The 18819-nt window shown below is 34.8% G+C and overlaps 1 protein-coding gene across 1 annotated transcript in view; it reads left to right on the top strand.

The window, feature by feature from the left end:
• LOC128191942 (uncharacterized) overlaps window positions 1–18819 on the top strand; it is a gene marked incomplete at its 5' end in the record, with an annotated part of 184658 nt that overhangs the window by 60016 nt on the left and 105823 nt on the right. Inside the window, 16 exons of the mRNA XM_052864321.1 lie at window positions 699–812; window positions 1761–1874; window positions 2465–2578; window positions 2840–2953; window positions 3151–3264; window positions 4231–4344; window positions 5293–5406; window positions 5997–6110; window positions 6372–6485; window positions 6683–6796; window positions 7763–7876; window positions 8825–8938; window positions 9529–9642; window positions 9904–10017; window positions 10215–10328; window positions 12423–12536. Coding sequence (XP_052720281.1) covers window positions 699–812; window positions 1761–1874; window positions 2465–2578; window positions 2840–2953; window positions 3151–3264; window positions 4231–4344; window positions 5293–5406; window positions 5997–6110; window positions 6372–6485; window positions 6683–6796; window positions 7763–7876; window positions 8825–8938; window positions 9529–9642; window positions 9904–10017; window positions 10215–10328; window positions 12423–12536 — 1824 coding nt within the window. The remainder of the gene's footprint in view (window positions 1–698; window positions 813–1760; window positions 1875–2464; window positions 2579–2839; window positions 2954–3150; window positions 3265–4230; window positions 4345–5292; window positions 5407–5996; window positions 6111–6371; window positions 6486–6682; window positions 6797–7762; window positions 7877–8824; window positions 8939–9528; window positions 9643–9903; window positions 10018–10214; window positions 10329–12422; window positions 12537–18819) is intronic.

Raw genomic sequence — 18819 nt, 5'->3', positions numbered from 1 at the left:
ATGAGTGCTTGCCAGGTATTTGTCTAAACAACGGGACTTGTACAGACCTTGTGAATGACTACCAGTGCGACTGCGTTTCTGGATTTAATGGAACAAATTGTGAAAATAGTACGTACAGCTAATCCTATACTCAGTACATGTACATTGTATTTGTTGAAGATGAAAGGGCACTAAAGTTTGAGTCAGTTTTTGTATATACCTTGTTCTTCATTTTGGTCCGTTTAAAATATTGAATGCTGGCTTTGGTTGGTGAAAAGATTTTCAAAACGAGGTATGGAAGATGTGGCATTTGTATTTTTTAGCTTGAGTGAGTAGATTCCGTTAACGGCATTCTGTCAGATATCGTCGAGTGTAAAACACAGTCATGTCAAAACAGAGGAACTTGTAAAGATCTGATTATTGATTATGAATGTAATTGCATAAACGGGTTTGATGGAACAAATTGCTCAAATTGTCAAGAATGATAGGTCAAACCTGATGAATGTATAGTCTATTCGTACTGATCTATTTAGTTTGTGTTCTTTCTTTATATTGAAACGCGGTCTATTTTTTTCTAATGAATTCATCTTTGCTACTCTTAGTCACCCATTTGAGAAGATTTGTGTTATATCTTTGACAAGCATCATAATATGAGAAATAGTGGAGGATCAAATTATAAGATTTATTTCTGTTCAAAGATTTCTTTCTTGAAATTGCAGATATTGATGACTGCTCACCGGATCCCTGTCAAAACAACGGAACCTGTACAGACCTGGTCAACGACTACCACTGCGATTGTGTTCCTGGATTTAATGGGACAAACTGTGAAAACGGTAAGTTCTGATAATGCGGTATTTGTATCAGATCCAACAGTACAAAATGCAAGGATGAGATTGAAATCTTCAGTTTTACATTGATCAAATCATTTGTTAGGTGATTAAGGTTTGTCAGTTGATAACCTTTTTCCAATTGACTTCAAAAGATATTGACAATGTTCAAAATATACTGCTACATTTGTATATCCATGATTAATCCTGAGAATTGTGTACATTCTTTGCTGTTTTTAGTGAGGTTGTATTTGACATTGATTTTAGATATCGATGACTGCCAAGCAGAACCTTGTCAAAACAATGGAACCTGTACAGACCTGGTCAACGACTACCAATGTGTTTGTATTGCAGGATTCAATGGAACAAATTGTGAAAACAGTAAGCGTTATGATTACGCACACCATTTTTGTGTGTGGGAATGAAAAAAAGTACAAAACTGATGATTCCTCAAGTGTTTGCTTAATATATCATGATATCGATAACCATTGAAGACACAGGTGTTCTATGAGACACGTGAAGACCCAAACGTTTGGTTTTATGCCTTTGAATAATAAATTTTGTTCATGAAATTGCAGATATTGACGAGTGTTCCCAAGGTCCCTGTCAAAACAACGGATCTTGTACAGACCTGGTCAACGACTACTATTGCGATTGTGTTCCTGGATTCAACGGAACAAATTGTGAAAACAGTACGTACATATGCACTACATATGCTTTATTTGCTTGAAATGAAACACTATAATAACCCATTTGAACGAGCTCGTATGTAGTTGCTTGTTGATGTTTTCTTCGGCCGTCCACTAAAGTATTTATTTTAGTGTGGGAGCGAATGATTTCGTTTGTCTTTCTGACACATTAGGTTTCGATGATGTACATAATTTAGGTTGAGATATCAAGATTTTGAGACTGTGTTATCAAAAGTAAACGGTAAACTCTTATTCGGAATTGCAGTGATCAATGAGTGCTTGCCAGGTATTTGTCTAAACAACGGGACTTGTACAGACCTTGTGAATGACTACCAGTGCGACTGCGTTTCTGGATTTAATGGAACAAATTGTGAAAATAGTACGTACAGCTAATCCTATACTCAGTACATGTACATTGTATTTGTTGAAGATGAAAGGGCACTAAAGTTTGAGTCAGTTTTTGTATATACCTTGTTCTTCATTTTGGTCCGTTTAAAATATTGAATGCTGGCTTTGGTTGGTGATGAGATTTTCAAAACGAGGTATGGAAGATGTGGCATTTGTATTTTTTAGCTTGAGTGAGTAGATTCCGTTAACGGCATTCTGTCAGATATCGTCGAGTGTAAAACACAGTCATGTCAAAACAGAGGAACTTGTAAAGATCTGATTATTGATTATGAATGTAATTGCATAAACGGGTTTGATGGAACAAATTGCTCAAATTGTCAAGAATGATAGGTCAAACCTGATGAAAGTATAGTTTATTCGTACTGATTTATTTAGTTTGTGTTCTTTCTTTATATTGAAACGCGGTCTATTTTTTTCTAATGAATTCATCTTTGCTACTCTTAGTCGCCCATTTGAGAAGATTTGTGTTATATCTTTGATAAGCATCACAATATGAGAAATAGTGGAGGATCAAATTATAAGATTTATTTCTGTTCAAAGATTTCGTTCTTGAAATTGCAGATATTGATGACTGCTCACCGGATCCCTGTCAAAACAACGGAACCTGTACAGACCTGGTCAACGACTACCACTGCGATTGTGTTCCTGGATTTAATGGGACAAACTGTGAAAACGGTAAGTTCTGATAATGCGGTATTTGTATCAGATCCAACAGTACAAAATGCAAGGATGAGATTGAAATCTTCAGTTTTACATTGATCAAATCATTTGTTAGGTGATTAAGGTTTGTCAGTTGATAACCTTTTTCCAATTGACTTCAAAAGATATTGACAATGTTCAAAATATACTGCTACATTTGTATATCCATGATTAATCCTGAGAATTGTGTACATTCTTTGCTGTTTTTAGTGAGGTTGTATTTGACATTGATTTTAGATATCGATGACTGCCAAGCAGAACCTTGTCAAAACAATGGAACCTGTACAGACCTGGTCAACGACTACCAATGTGTTTGTATTGCAGGATTCAATGGAACAAATTGTGAAAACAGTAAGCGTTATGATTACGCACACCATTTTTGTGTGTGGGAATGAAAAAAAGTACAAAACTGATGATTCCTCAAGTGTTTGCTTAATATATCATGATATCGATAACCATTGAAGACACAGGTGTTCTATGAGACACGTGAAGACCCAAACGTTTGGTTTTATGCCTTTGAATAATAAATTTTGTTCATGAAATTGCAGATATTGACGAGTGTTCCCAAGGTCCCTGTCAAAACAACGGATCTTGTACAGACCTGGTCAACGACTACTATTGCGATTGTGTTCCTGGATTCAACGGAACAAATTGTGAAAACAGTACGTACATATGCACTACATATGCTTTATTTGCTTGAAATGAAACACTATAATAACCCATTTGAACGAGATCGTATGTAGTTGCTTGTTGATGTTTTCTTCGGCCGTCCACTAAAGTATTTATTTTAGTGTGGGAGCGAATGATTTCGTTTGTCTTTCTGACACATTAGGTTTCGATGATGTACATAATTTAGGTTGAGATATCAAGATTTTGAGACTGTGTTATCAAAAGTAAACGGTAAACTCTTATTCGGAATTGCAGTGATCAATGAGTGCTTGCCAGGTATTTGTCTAAACAACGGGACTTGTACAGACCTTGTGAATGACTACCAGTGCGACTGCGTTTCTGGATTTAATGGAACAAATTGTGAAAATAGTACGTACAGCTAATCCTATACTCAGTACATGTACATTGTATTTGTTGAAGATGAAAGGGCACTAAAGTTTGAGTCAGTTTTTGTATATACCTTGTTCTTCATTTTGGTCCGTTTAAAATATTGAATGCTGGCTTTGGTTGGTGAAAAGATTTTCAAAACGAGGTATGGAAGATGTGGCATTTGTATTTTTTAGCTTGAGTGAGTAGATTCCGTTAACGGCATTCTGTCAGATATCGTCGAGTGTAAAACACAGTCATGTCAAAACAGAGGAACTTGTAAAGATCTGATTATTGATTATGAATGTAATTGCATAAACGGGTTTGATGGAACAAATTGCTCAAATTGTCAAGAATGATAGGTCAAACCTGATGAATGTATAGTCTATTCGTACTGATCTATTTAGTTTGTGTTCTTTCTTTATATTGAAACGCGGTCTATTTTTTTCTAATGAATTCATCTTTGCTACTCTTAGTCACCCATTTGAGAAGATTTGTGTTATATCTTTGACAAGCATCATAATATGAGAAATAGTGGAGGATCAAATTATAAGATTTATTTCTGTTCAAAGATTTCTTTCTTGAAATTGCAGATATTGATGACTGCTCACCGGATCCCTGTCAAAACAACGGAACCTGTACAGACCTGGTCAACGACTACCACTGCGATTGTGTTCCTGGATTTAATGGGACAAACTGTGAAAACGGTAAGTTCTGATAATGCGGTATTTGTATCAGATCCAACAGTACAAAATGCAAGGATGAGATTGAAATCTTCAGTTTTACATTGATCAAATCATTTGTTAGGTGATTAAGGTTTGTCAGTTGATAACCTTTTTCCAATTGACTTCAAAAGATATTGACAATGTTCAAAATATACTGCTACATTTGTATATCCATGATTAATCCTGAGAATTGTGTACATTCTTTGCTGTTTTTAGTGAGGTTGTATTTGACATTGATTTTAGATATCGATGACTGCCAAGCAGAACCTTGTCAAAACAATGGAACCTGTACAGACCTGGTCAACGACTACCAATGTGTTTGTATTGCAGGATTCAATGGAACAAATTGTGAAAACAGTAAGCGTTATGATTACGCACACCATTTTTGTGTGTGGGAATGAAAAAAAGTACAAAACTGATGATTCCTCAAGTGTTTGCTTAATATATCATGATATCGATAACCATTGAAGACACAGGTGTTCTATGAGACACGTGAAGACCCAAACGTTTGGTTTTATGCCTTTGAATAATAAATTTTGTTCATGAAATTGCAGATATTGACGAGTGTTCCCAAGGTCCCTGTCAAAACAACGGATCTTGTACAGACCTGGTCAACGACTACTATTGCGATTGTGTTCCTGGATTCAACGGAACAAATTGTGAAAACAGTACGTACATATGCACTACATATGCTTTATTTGCTTGAAATGAAACACTATAATAACCCATTTGAACGAGCTCGTATGTAGTTGCTTGTTGATGTTTTCTTCGGCCGTCCACTAAAGTATTTATTTTAGTGTGGGAGCGAATGATTTCGTTTGTCTTTCTGACACATTAGGTTTCGATGATGTACATAATTTAGGTTGAGATATCAAGATTTTGAGACTGTGTTATCAAAAGTAAACGGTAAACTCTTATTCGGAATTGCAGTGATCAATGAGTGCTTGCCAGGTATTTGTCTAAACAACGGGACTTGTACAGACCTTGTGAATGACTACCAGTGCGACTGCGTTTCTGGATTTAATGGAACAAATTGTGAAAATAGTACGTACAGCTAATCCTATACTCAGTACATGTACATTGTATTTGTTGAAGATGAAAGGGCACTAAAGTTTGAGTCAGTTTTTGTATATACCTTGTTCTTCATTTTGGTCCGTTTAAAATATTGAATGCTGGCTTTGGTTGGTGATGAGATTTTCAAAACGAGGTATGGAAGATGTGGCATTTGTATTTTTTAGCTTGAGTGAGTAGATTCCGTTAACGGCATTCTGTCAGATATCGTCGAGTGTAAAACACAGTCATGTCAAAACAGAGGAACTTGTAAAGATCTGATTATTGATTATGAATGTAATTGCATAAACGGGTTTGATGGAACAAATTGCTCAAATTGTCAAGAATGATAGGTCAAACCTGATGAAAGTATAGTTTATTCGTACTGATTTATTTAGTTTGTGTTCTTTCTTTATATTGAAACGCGGTCTATTTTTTTCTAATGAATTCATCTTTGCTACTCTTAGTCGCCCATTTGAGAAGATTTGTGTTATATCTTTGATAAGCATCACAATATGAGAAATAGTGGAGGATCAAATTATAAGATTTATTTCTGTTCAAAGATTTCGTTCTTGAAATTGCAGATATTGATGACTGCTCACCGGATCCCTGTCAAAACAACGGAACCTGTACAGACCTGGTCAACGACTACCACTGCGATTGTGTTCCTGGATTTAATGGGACAAACTGTGAAAACGGTAAGTTCTGATAATGCGGTATTTGTATCAGATCCAACAGTACAAAATGCAAGGATGAGATTGAAATCTTCAGTTTTACATTGATCAAATCATTTGTTAGGTGATTAAGGTTTGTCAGTTGATAACCTTTTTCCAATTGACTTCAAAAGATATTGACAATGTTCAAAATATACTGCTACATTTGTATATCCATGATTAATCCTGAGAATTGTGTACATTCTTTGCTGTTTTTAGTGAGGTTGTATTTGACATTGATTTTAGATATCGATGACTGCCAAGCAGAACCTTGTCAAAACAATGGAACCTGTACAGACCTGGTCAACGACTACCAATGTGTTTGTATTGCAGGATTCAATGGAACAAATTGTGAAAACAGTAAGCGTTATGATTACGCACACCATTTTTGTGTGTGGGAATGAAAAAAAGTACAAAACTGATGATTCCTCAAGTGTTTGCTTAATATATCATGATATCGATAACCATTGAAGACACAGGTGTTCTATGAGACACGTGAAGACCCAAACGTTTGGTTTTATGCCTTTGAATAATAAATTTTGTTCATGAAATTGCAGATATTGACGAGTGTTCCCAAGGTCCCTGTCAAAACAACGGATCTTGTACAGACCTGGTCAACGACTACTATTGCGATTGTGTTCCTGGATTCAACGGAACAAATTGTGAAAACAGTACGTACATATGCACTACATATGCTTTATTTGCTTGAAATGAAACACTATAATAACCCATTTGAACGAGCTCGTATGTAGTTGCTTGTTGATGTTTTCTTCGGCCGTCCACTAAAGTATTTATTTTAGTGTGGGAGCGAATGATTTCGTTTGTCTTTCTGACACATTAGGTTTCGATGATGTACATAATTTAGGTTGAGATATCAAGATTTTGAGACTGTGTTATCAAAAGTAAACGGTAAACTCTTATTCGGAATTGCAGTGATCAATGAGTGCTTGCCAGGTATTTGTCTAAACAACGGGACTTGTACAGACCTTGTGAATGACTACCAGTGCGACTGCGTTTCTGGATTTAATGGAACAAATTGTGAAAATAGTACGTACAGCTAATCCTATACTCAGTACATGTACATTGTATTTGTTGAAGATGAAAGGGCACTAAAGTTTGAGTCAGTTTTTGTATATACCTTGTTCTTCATTTTGGTCCGTTTAAAATATTGAATGCTGGCTTTGGTTGGTGATGAGATTTTCAAAACGAGGTATGGAAGATGTGGCATTTGTATTTTTTAGCTTGAGTGAGTAGATTCCGTTAACGGCATTCTGTCAGATATCGTCGAGTGTAAAACACAGTCATGTCAAAACAGAGGAACTTGTAAAGATCTGATTATTGATTATGAATGTAATTGCATAAACGGGTTTGATGGAACAAATTGCTCAAATTGTCAAGAATGATAGGTCAAACCTGATGAAAGTATAGTTTATTCGTACTGATTTATTTAGTTTGTGTTCTTTCTTTATATTGAAACGCGGTCTATTTTTTTCTAATGAATTCATCTTTGCTACTCTTAGTCGCCCATTTGAGAAGATTTGTGTTATATCTTTGATAAGCATCACAATATGAGAAATAGTGGAGGATCAAATTATAAGATTTATTTCTGTTCAAAGATTTCGTTCTTGAAATTGCAGATATTGATGACTGCTCACCGGATCCCTGTCAAAACAACGGAACCTGTACAGACCTGGTCAACGACTACCACTGCGATTGTGTTCCTGGATTTAATGGGACAAACTGTGAAAACGGTAAGTTCTGATAATGCGGTATTTGTATCAGATCCAACAGTACAAAATGCAAGGATGAGATTGAAATCTTCAGTTTTACATTGATCAAATCATTTGTTAGGTGATTAAGGTTTGTCAGTTGATAACCTTTTTCCAATTGACTTCAAAAGATATTGACAATGTTCAAAATATACTGCTACATTTGTATATCCATGATTAATCCTGAGAATTGTGTACATTCTTTGCTGTTTTTAGTGAGGTTGTATTTGACATTGATTTTAGATATCGATGACTGCCAAGCAGAACCTTGTCAAAACAATGGAACCTGTACAGACCTGGTCAACGACTACCAATGTGTTTGTATTGCAGGATTCAATGGAACAAATTGTGAAAACAGTAAGCGTTATGATTACGCACACCATTTTTGTGTGTGGGAATGAAAAAAAGTACAAAACTGATGATTCCTCAAGTGTTTGCTTAATATATCATGATATCGATAACCATTGAAGACACAGGTGTTCTATGAGACACGTGAAGACCCAAACGTTTGGTTTTATGCCTTTGAATAATAAATTTTGTTCATGAAATTGCAGATATTGACGAGTGTTCCCAAGGTCCCTGTCAAAACAACGGATCTTGTACAGACCTGGTCAACGACTACTATTGCGATTGTGTTCCTGGATTCAACGGAACAAATTGTGAAAACAGTACGTACATATGCATTACATTTGCTTTATTTGCTTGAAATGAAACACTATAATAACCCATTTGAACGAGATCGTATGTAGTTGCTTGTTGATGTTTTCTTCGGCCGTCCACAAAAGTATTTATTTTAGTGTGGGAGCGAATGATTTCGTTTGTCTTTCTGACACATTAGGTTTCGATGATGTACATAATTTAGGTTGAGATATCAAGATTTTGAGACTGTGTTATCAAAAGTAAACGGTAAACTCTTATTCGGAATTGCAGTGATCAATGAGTGCTTGCCAGGTATTTGTCTAAACAACGGGACTTGTACAGACCTTGTGAATGACTACCAGTGCGACTGCGTTTCTGGATTTAATGGAACAAATTGTGAAAATAGTACGTACAGCTAATCCTATACTCAGTACATGTACATTGTATTTGTTGAAGATGAAAGGACACTAAAGTTTGAGTCAGTTTTTGTATATACCTTGTTCTTCATTTTGGTCCGTTTAAAATATTGAATGCTGGCTTTGGTTGGTGAAAAGATTTTCAAAACGAGGTATGGAAGATGTGGCATTTGTATTTTTTAGCTTGAGTGAGTAGATTCCGTTAACGGCATTCTGTCAGATATCGTCGAGTGTAAAACACAGTCATGTCAAAACAGAGGAACTTGTAAAGATCTGATTAATGATTATGAATGTAATTGCATAAACGGGTTTGATGGAACAAATTGCTCAAATTGTCAAGAATGATAGGTCAAACCTGATGAAAGTATAGTCTATTCATACTGATCTATTTAGTTTGTGTTCTTTCTTTATATTGAAACGCGGTCTATTTTTTTCTAATGAATTCATCTTTGCTACTCTTAGTCGCCCATTTGAGAAGATTTGTGTTATATCTTTGATTAGCATCACAATATGACAAATAGTGGAGGATCAAATTATAAGATTTATTTCTGTTCAAAGATTTCGTTCTTGAAATTGCAGATATTGATGACTGCTCACCGGATCCCTGTCAAAACAACGGAACCTGTACAGACCTGGTCAACGACTACCACTGCGATTGTGTTCCTGGATTTAATGGGACAAACTGTGAAAACGGTAAGTTCTGATAATGCGGTATTTGTATCAGATCCAACAGTACAAAATGCAAGGATGAGATTGAAATCTTCAGTTTTACATTGATCAAATCATTTGTTAGGTGATTAAGGTTTGTCAGTTGATAACCTTTTTCCAATTGACTTCAAAAGATATTGACAATGTTCAAAATATACTGCTACATTTGTATATCCATGATTAATCCTGAGAATTGTGTACATTCTTTGCTGTTTTTAGTGAGGTTGTATTTAAAATTGATTTTAGATATCGATGACTGCCAAGCAGAACCTTGTCAAAACAATGGAACCTGTACAGACCTGGTCAACGACTACCAATGTGTTTGTATTGCAGGATTCAATGGAACAAATTGTGAAAACAGTAAGCGTTATGATTACGCACACCATTTTTGTGTGTGGGAATGAAAAAAAGTACAAAACTGATGATTCCTCAAGTGTTTGCTTAATATATCATGATATCGATAACCATTGAAGACACAGGTGTTCTATGAGACACGTGAAGACCCAAACGTTTGGTTTTATGCCTTTGAATAATAAATTTTGTTCATGAAATTGCAGATATTGACGAGTGTTCCCAAGGTCCCTGTCAAAACAACGGATCTTGTACAGACCTGGTCAACGACTACTATTGCGATTGTGTTCCTGGATTCAACGGAACAAATTGTGAAAACAGTACGTACTACATATGCATTATTTGCTTGAAATGAAACACTATAATAATCCATTTGAACGAGCTCGTATGTAGTTACTTGTTGATGTTGTCTCTGGCCGTCAAAATAAGTATTCGTTTTAGTGTCGGGGCAAATTATATCGCTTGTCTTTTTGACACATTAGATTTCGAAGATGTACATAGTTTTGGTTGAGATATCAAGATTTTGAGACTGTGTTATCAAAGGTAAACGATAACTCTTATTCGGAATTGCAGTGATCAATGAGTGCTTGCCAGGTATTTGTCAAAACAACGGGACTTGTATAGACCTTGTGAATGACTATCAATGCGACTGTGTTTCTGGATTTAATGGAACAAATTGTAAAAATAGTACGTACACCATATCCTATACTCAGTACATGTATTTGTCGAAGATAAAAGGGCACTAAAGTTTGAATAAGGTTTTGTATGTACTTGTTCTTCATTTTGGTCCGTTTAAATTTTGAATGCTGGCTTTGGTTGGTGAGAAGATTTTCAAAACGAGGTATGGGAGATGTGGCATTGGTATTATTTAGCTTGAGTGAGTAGATTCCGTTAACGGCATCCTGTCAGATATCGTCGAGTGTGAAACACATTCATGTCAAAACAGAGGAACTTGTAAAGATCTGATTAATGATTATGAATGTAATTACATAGACGGGTTTGATGGAACAAATTGCTCAAATTGTCAAGAATGATAGGTCAAACTTAATGAAAGTATAGTCTATTCATATTGATCTATTAAGTTTGTTTTCTTTCTTTTTTTATTGAAATGCGGTCTATTTTTTTTACAATAAATTCATTTTTGGTACTTTTAATCGCCTATTTTAGAAGATTTATTTTTTTATATTTGATACATGTAAGCATCACGATATGACAAATAGTGGTGGATCAAATTATAAGATTTATTTCTGTTCAAAGATTTCGCTCTTGAAATTGCAGATATTGATGACTGCTTGCCGGATCCCTGTCAAAACAACGGAACCTGTACAGACCTGGTCAACGACTACCACTGCGATTGTGTTCCTGGATTTAATGGTACAAACTGTGAAAACGGTAAGTTCTGATAATGCGGTATTTGTATCAGATCGAAAAGAACAAAATGCAAGGATGAGATTGAAATATTCAATTTCACATTGATCAAATCATTTGTTAGGTGATTAATGTCTGTCAGTTGATAACCTTTCTCCAATTGACTTCAAAAGATATTGATAATGTTCAAAATTTACTGCTACATCAATGATTAATCGTGGGATTAATCGGGAGAATTGTGTGCATCCTTTGCTGTTTTCAGTGAGGTTGTATTTGAAACTGATTTTAGATATCGATGACTGCCAAGCAGAACCTTGTCAAAACAATGGAACCTGTACAGACCTGGTCAACGACTACCAATGTGTATGTGTTTCAGGATTCAATGGAACAAATTGTGAAAACAGTAAGCACTATAATTACGCATACCATTTCTCTCTGTGGGAATAAAAAAGTACAAAACTGATGTTTCCTGAAGTGTTTGATTAATATATCATTATATCGATAGCCAATAAAGACACGGGTGTCATTTGAGACACGAAACGACCCAAACGTTTTGTTTATACCTTTGATTAATAAATTTTGCTCATATAATTGCAGATATTGACAAGTTTTACCAAGGTCACTGTCAACTTATCAAAGTATAAGATTAACTTGTGTTCAAAGATTTCGTTCTTGAAATTGCAGATATTGATGAATGCTTGCCGACTCCCTGTCAAAACAACGGAACTTGTACAGACCTTGTCGATGGCTACCAGTGCGACTGTGTTCCGGGATTCAATGGAACAAATTGTGAAAACAGTAAGTTCAACAAATGCTACCTTTCCCTCCTTCTTCGAGCTTAACATGCAATGATGAGATTGGATTAATTCTCAGTAAGTGGATATCTGGGACTTTTTTTCAAAGTTTTGGAATATGTTGTTGAGGTTGATAAGCTGAGGATCACATGATACATTGAACATGTTGTATTTATTACTTGACATCCATTCCTTTGAAAACGGTTCTGATACTGTTGATTTTGGTGTATGTAGTCCTTCTTGAAATTGCAGATATTGATGACTGCTCCCAAGATCCCTGTCAAAACAACGGAACCTGTATAGACCAGGTCAACCACTTCCAATGCGCTTGTGTTCCAGGATACAATGGAACAACGTGTGAAAACAGTACGTAATGCATGTGCTATGCTTCTGTCTTCAAGCCAAATGTAAGAGTGTTAAACATGATTTTATTCATTCATGGTTATCTTTTGTTCCCCAGGTCTGTGCATTCATTGGTTTCGCATTAGATGTTTCAGATTTTCCTCTATATAAGCTGTAGAATTATAACCAATATGAGTTGTTATTATGTAAACAATAAAGGAGTACAGTCGTTATATTTTTATGAGAATTAAACTATTGTTTTGAATTACAGTGATCATTGAGTGCTTGTCAGATCGTTGTCAAAACAACGGAACTTGTACAGACCTTGTCAATGGCTTCCAGTGCGACTGTGTTCCGGGATTCAATGGAACAAATTGTGAAAACAGTAAGTTTAAAAAATGCTACCTTTTCCCTCCTTCTTAGACCTTAATCTGCAATGATGAGATTGGAATAATTCTCAGTAAATGGATATTTGGGACATTTTTTCAATGTTTTGGAATATGTTGTTGAGGTTGGTAAGCCGAGGACCACATGAGACATTGAACATGTTGTATTTATTACTTGACATCCATTCCTTTGAAAACGGTTCTGATAATGTTGATTTTGGTGTATGTATGCGTTCTTGAAATTGCAGATATTGATGACTGCTCCCAAGATCCCTGTCAAAACAACGGAACCTGTATAGACCAGGTCAACCACTTCCAATGCGATTGTGTTCCAGGATACAATGGAACAACGTGTGATAACAGTACGTAATGCATGTGCTATGTTTCTGTCTTCAAGCCAAATGTAAGAGTGTTAAACATGATTTTATTCATTCATGGTTATCTTTTGTTCCCCAGGTCTGTGCATTCATTGGTTTCGCATTAGACGTTTCAGATTTTCCTCTATATAAGCTGTAGAATGATAACCAACACTACTGAATTCAAAATCCACTGATATTCCCAAATATTGACTGACATTGTCTGACATCCACTGAACATTGACTGTACCTCACTGTACATTTCACTGATTTTCACTGTACCCCACTGTACCCCACTGTACATTTCTACTGAACAGCACTGTATCCCGCTGTACACCACTGTACAGTCCTACTGACTTTCAATGTACGCTACTGTATAGGGCACTGAACAGCACTGTACCCCACTGTACGCCACTGTACTGGGCACCAACCATCACTGTACCCCACTGTACGGCACTGTACTATTAATTTGAGAAAAAAATCAGATTTTTAAATCTTCAGTATATTTTTTTTCTTCGATATTTATTTTTATTATGCTGTATATAGCATTATCATTATGTATACAAATAATATGTCAGTAGAATGCAACAGGTCGTTAAATTTATTTAATACGTTTTCTTTATTAATAAATGTCTATTGTTATTCATTTGAATGATACGATCATAAAATTATGATGATTTCCCTAGCTTTAAGGTGAAAGTATTGAATTTTACATGTTAAAAAAGTAAAGTACATGTCATTATGTTCATTCTGCAAGTCATTCGAAAATACCCCTCCCCCTCCCCCACCAGCAAGGTTACATAATCATTTCTTATTGATGATATATGACAAGCCCTCGTTTAAATGATCGGGTTGTTAATTCTCTGTGTCTCATAAACTGTGTTTTACCACTAGAAACAGTCAATTAAACACAGAATCCACACAATATATCCATGCTTGTTTTTTTTGTACACATGTCCAAATATCATGACTGCCCGCTTGACTACACAGGTACATTTCGAAGATAGCGTGCGAGTTTCTAGCTCATTTGATAATTGATTTCTTTTGATTAAAATATTTAAATATACATTGCAAATGTCGGGTTTTAATTTTAGAAAATAACACCTACTGCAAAATACATGATAAATTTTAAACATAATCAGTGACATATTAAGCGGTAATTTATTGTATCATTAATTTCCGCAAGAAATAAAAGGAAGGATTTAAATCAAGGAAAGTTGAAACATGTTGTAATATGCGTAGCTGTACAGTTTTCTTAATATATGATTTACTTTTAAATGTTTAAGAAAAAAGATATATAAAATGCCCTACGCTACACACTTTTTTGTATATGTAGAGAGAGAGAGAGAGAGAGAGAGAGAGAGAGAGAGAGAGAGAGAGAGAGAGAGAGAGAGAGAGAAAGAGAGAGAGAGAGAGAGAGAGAGATTACAGGTATATCACTTTCTGACAATATTGAATTGGTATCATTTGCAAGCGTAGAAAAGTTTACAATAAAATCTATGTTGGAAGTGACGGTTGTGATGCCGTGAGGGGATTTTAACGTGCTGAAACCTTTCTGACTCGGGGCCTCAAGTCTTAGCACAAGAAAATTCGTGAGAGAGAGAGAGAGAGAGATCCATTTATCAGAAATCGATTAGAATAATAAGAAATTGATTGTCTATTAATCTGCTTCTTTTACATATCGATTATTTTTCTTTATGTCTTACGTTTATTTTTGCCAACCAACTCCGTGGTTTTAGAAAAATATCTGCAAACTTTAAGTCGAAAATGAAATGTTATTATATGGATAATATCACCCCCCCCCCTTTTTCTTCGCGAATTCACTTGATACCCCTTGCAGTACTGTGTTATGTCGAAACGATTCATGTTAAACAATCGGTTATAAAAATTAATGCATTTTTTTTTTTAAATTTTGACCTCGATGTGTAATCATTTTTAAATAGATATAATAAATCCCACTTTTGTGCAAACATTACATGATACTAGTCCTACATGTAAGTAAATTATACAATAATCTTTTAAGACAGATTTTAAATGATTATGATCCCAATGCACCCGGCAACCATAATGATTTTTTTAATCAAAAGTGAAAATTCAGATTTTTTGTTTTAACAGTGTATTACCCCGACGTTTACATCTACATGTATTTATTCCTAGGCCCCAACACATATACACAGGTGGTCAGTTTTCACACCTTGACACAGTCACCCGGCCGTGTGTATAGTCTGAGCCTTTCTGTTAGTTCCGGGTTTTTCGTTGTTCCCAGACAGACAAAAGATTTCTGTAGACATACACAAAGAAGGATACAGTTCACTGTCAATATAAAATATTACTTTTTAGCGTTGACTTTCAATCATTAAGATTTTTAAGACAATCGTTGAATAACGAACTTCAAATCATTTGAATCCATGGACATTATCCCGAAACTAAAGATAAATACCTACTTTAATTTGTAATTTGTTCAATGCCAATATGTAGATTTAGCCGCTGTCAACATTACTACGTGTTACCGGTAGTACTTTTTTTAAATACTAAAATATTCGTACGTTAGCATGGAGAGAGAGAGAGAGAGAGAGAGAGAGATTTTATAGAAGATTTGAAATGTTTGCTATGATACAAATAACTGGTTTCAGTAAATAAAGAAAAAAAACAGAAGAAAATACGAAAGATCGTTTTAAAGGCCGACCTTTTTTACTGGGTGGTAAATCTCAGGTGAGGGCGGGGCTTAATTTCTAGAGGTGTGAAAGCCTCCGGGGCTGGAAGTCTACCTGCGATCGTGAACACTGCTAATAACTATACACAGGAAGCAAATATTACACAAAATATAAATAATTAGTCAGAATTCGTCAAAGTTTAAATATTTTTTTTGTTTTAATGACCATACGAAGCGATTTTATACGGAGATGTCGACCGAGCACGTGTGTAAAGCACAATAATAAAATTCAGTTAGCTAATTCTGCTTTAAAGATTTAACTCAGTGTATTGTGTTTAGCACTTGACATTTTTTAAGACGTTAATTTTAACAAATATAAGTGCATAAGAAAACCATACGATCAGTAAAAATATTCACTTGAATGTAAAGGCAGCCATTATACGATGACAACTAATGGAGTTCGTTTTCCATGGAGTGACGTTTTCGTGCAACAAGTTCCAATTGAGTGTATAATCAGTAAATACAGCTTTAATAGCTCATAAGTTTGTTTTTAAAAAGAAAATTTTGTATGCATGTTTTGGGCTGCATGCTCATTCATCGTCATGAAATTTATTAGGTCATATACATTCATTGACAACATGATTCAAAAATAAATTGCGTATTTTCAATTACTGAATAATAGAACTATTTTTCTCATTTATCCGACCCTTACACAATTCACTCATTACGGAAAGAAAAAAATAAACATGTTTGCCTATCAATTAAGGTGTCGCTTATAATTGAAGAGATGCTTAAATTAAATTGTGATGCAGCAAAAATATTGCGCGGGGGAGGGGGGGGGGGGAGGGGGTATATTTTTTCTTATTAAAACTGTTACTACATGTATATCATGGCAACATTCTTAGCTGTGCAAGAGAAGATACATGTAGATGTATTACATGTGTTTATAATGAACAGTGTTCTAATTCAAAAGTATATAATTAAAAGTACCGTGATAGGGTGAAGTATTATTTGAACACTGTTCGTTATCACCATATTTCATTTTTAATTTAACACAATATTTATTTTGATATCAGCGACTGGTGGGGGGGGGGGGGTGAGGATTTATAAATGTTTAACATGTTTAATATCCGACTTGATTTAAATAATTAAATAAAAACGCATCTAAAATGATTAATATAAAGAGTGTTTTGTTTATTCATACATGTTATGTTTTTAAAAAAATATATTTCAAATGGATTTAATAATCTAAAGGCCACATATACCCTTATAAGTGAATTACATAATATCTTGAACAAGGTGTCAGACTGACAATTTACAAGGTTGAATATTGGGACATTCACACCTTTTGATCTATTGAAAGAATGTATACTATACACAGATACTAACTCGCTGATCTTCCTGTGAAGTAAAACTTCAAAGACATTTTAAAGTCCAGACCAGTTATCTTCTCTCTTTTGAAAAAAAAGTCAGTATGTTGAGCAATATGGTGGAATTTTTTTTTATTGTTAAAAAAGTTGTCCCTTCTCCACATATATGTTACATTAAAGTTTTAAAATTCAGATAATTTAAAACTATCTATAAATTGTAATTCATAGTTTTAAATTCTCTTAATTTTAAAACTTTAATGTAACATATATGTTACATTAAAAGTTTAAAATCGAAGATTTCTAAACTGATCTGTTGTTATAGATAAGTTTAGAAATCTTCGATTTTAAACTTTTAATGTAACATATATACTAATATTTATTTGACAATATTGATTAAATGAAATTCATTGTAAAAAAAATCAACTAGATATTTAGTTACTAAAACATTGATTGTAATATATAAAAATCGTTCCCCTTTCTATTGAATAATTTGCTATATTTTGTATAATAATTGGATTCCGAGTTTTTAGATAAATACATGCGTGGATCGGAGGATTAGGGGGGGGGGGGTCAGAGGATAATTTAATTTTTTTTAAACTTACATAGTACAACTATCTAAAATATGTCTAAGCTCCCCCAGAGAACAAGTATCCCTGCCCTTTCCCTGGAAAGAATTCTGACCGCGCATGTAATTATATATGAACTTAAAGAAACAGAAGCCCATTTTCTCTCTTGTAAGTAATAGGAAAGAATAAAAACAAATCCAGATTTTGGTCTCAAATGAAGTAAATATTTAATTCATTGTTTAAACATTATAACTTATAAAAACATACTAGGTACAGTGGGTAACAGTGGTGTACAGTATTTGTCAGTATCCTGTACAGTGATGTACAGTGGGGTTCAGTGCTGGTCAGTGCCCCGTACAGTGGTGTACAGTGAGGTACAGTGCTGGTCAGTGGGTGGGTACTGTGCTGTCCAGTGGAGGAGTACAGTGGAGTACAGTGGCTCTGTACAGTGGGTGTACAGTGGATTTACAGTAGGGTACAGTGGTTATACAGTAGATGTCAGACAATGTCAGTCAATTTTTGGGAGTATCAGTGGATTTTGAATTCAGTAGTGCAATATGGGTTGTTATGTACACAATAAAGAAGTACAGTCGTTATATTTTTATGAGAGGTAAACTTGTGTTTTGAATTACAGTGATCAATGAGTGCTTGCCAGATCTTTGTCAAAACAACGGAACTTGTACAGACCTTGTAGATGGCTACCAGTGCGACTGTGTACCGGGATTCAATGGAACAAATTGTGAAAACAGTAAGTTCAACAAATGCTACCTTTTCCCTCCTTCTTAGACCTTAACCTGCAACGATGAGATTGGAATAATTCTCAGTAAATGGATATCTGGGAGATTTGTTTCAAAGTTTTGGAATATGTTGTTGAGGTTGGTAAGCTGAGGACCACATGAGACATTGAACATGTTGTATTTATTACTTGACCTCCTTTCCTTTGAAAACGGTTCTGATACCGTTGATTTTGGTATAG

Source organism: Crassostrea angulata, chromosome 1, assembly GCF_025612915.1.
Source record: "Crassostrea angulata isolate pt1a10 chromosome 1, ASM2561291v2, whole genome shotgun sequence".
NCBI classification, from domain to species: Eukaryota; Metazoa; Mollusca; class Bivalvia; order Ostreida; family Ostreidae; genus Magallana; species Magallana angulata.
The sequence above is the reverse complement of the archived record's forward strand: the minus strand, read 5'-3'. Positions and strand labels throughout refer to the sequence as shown.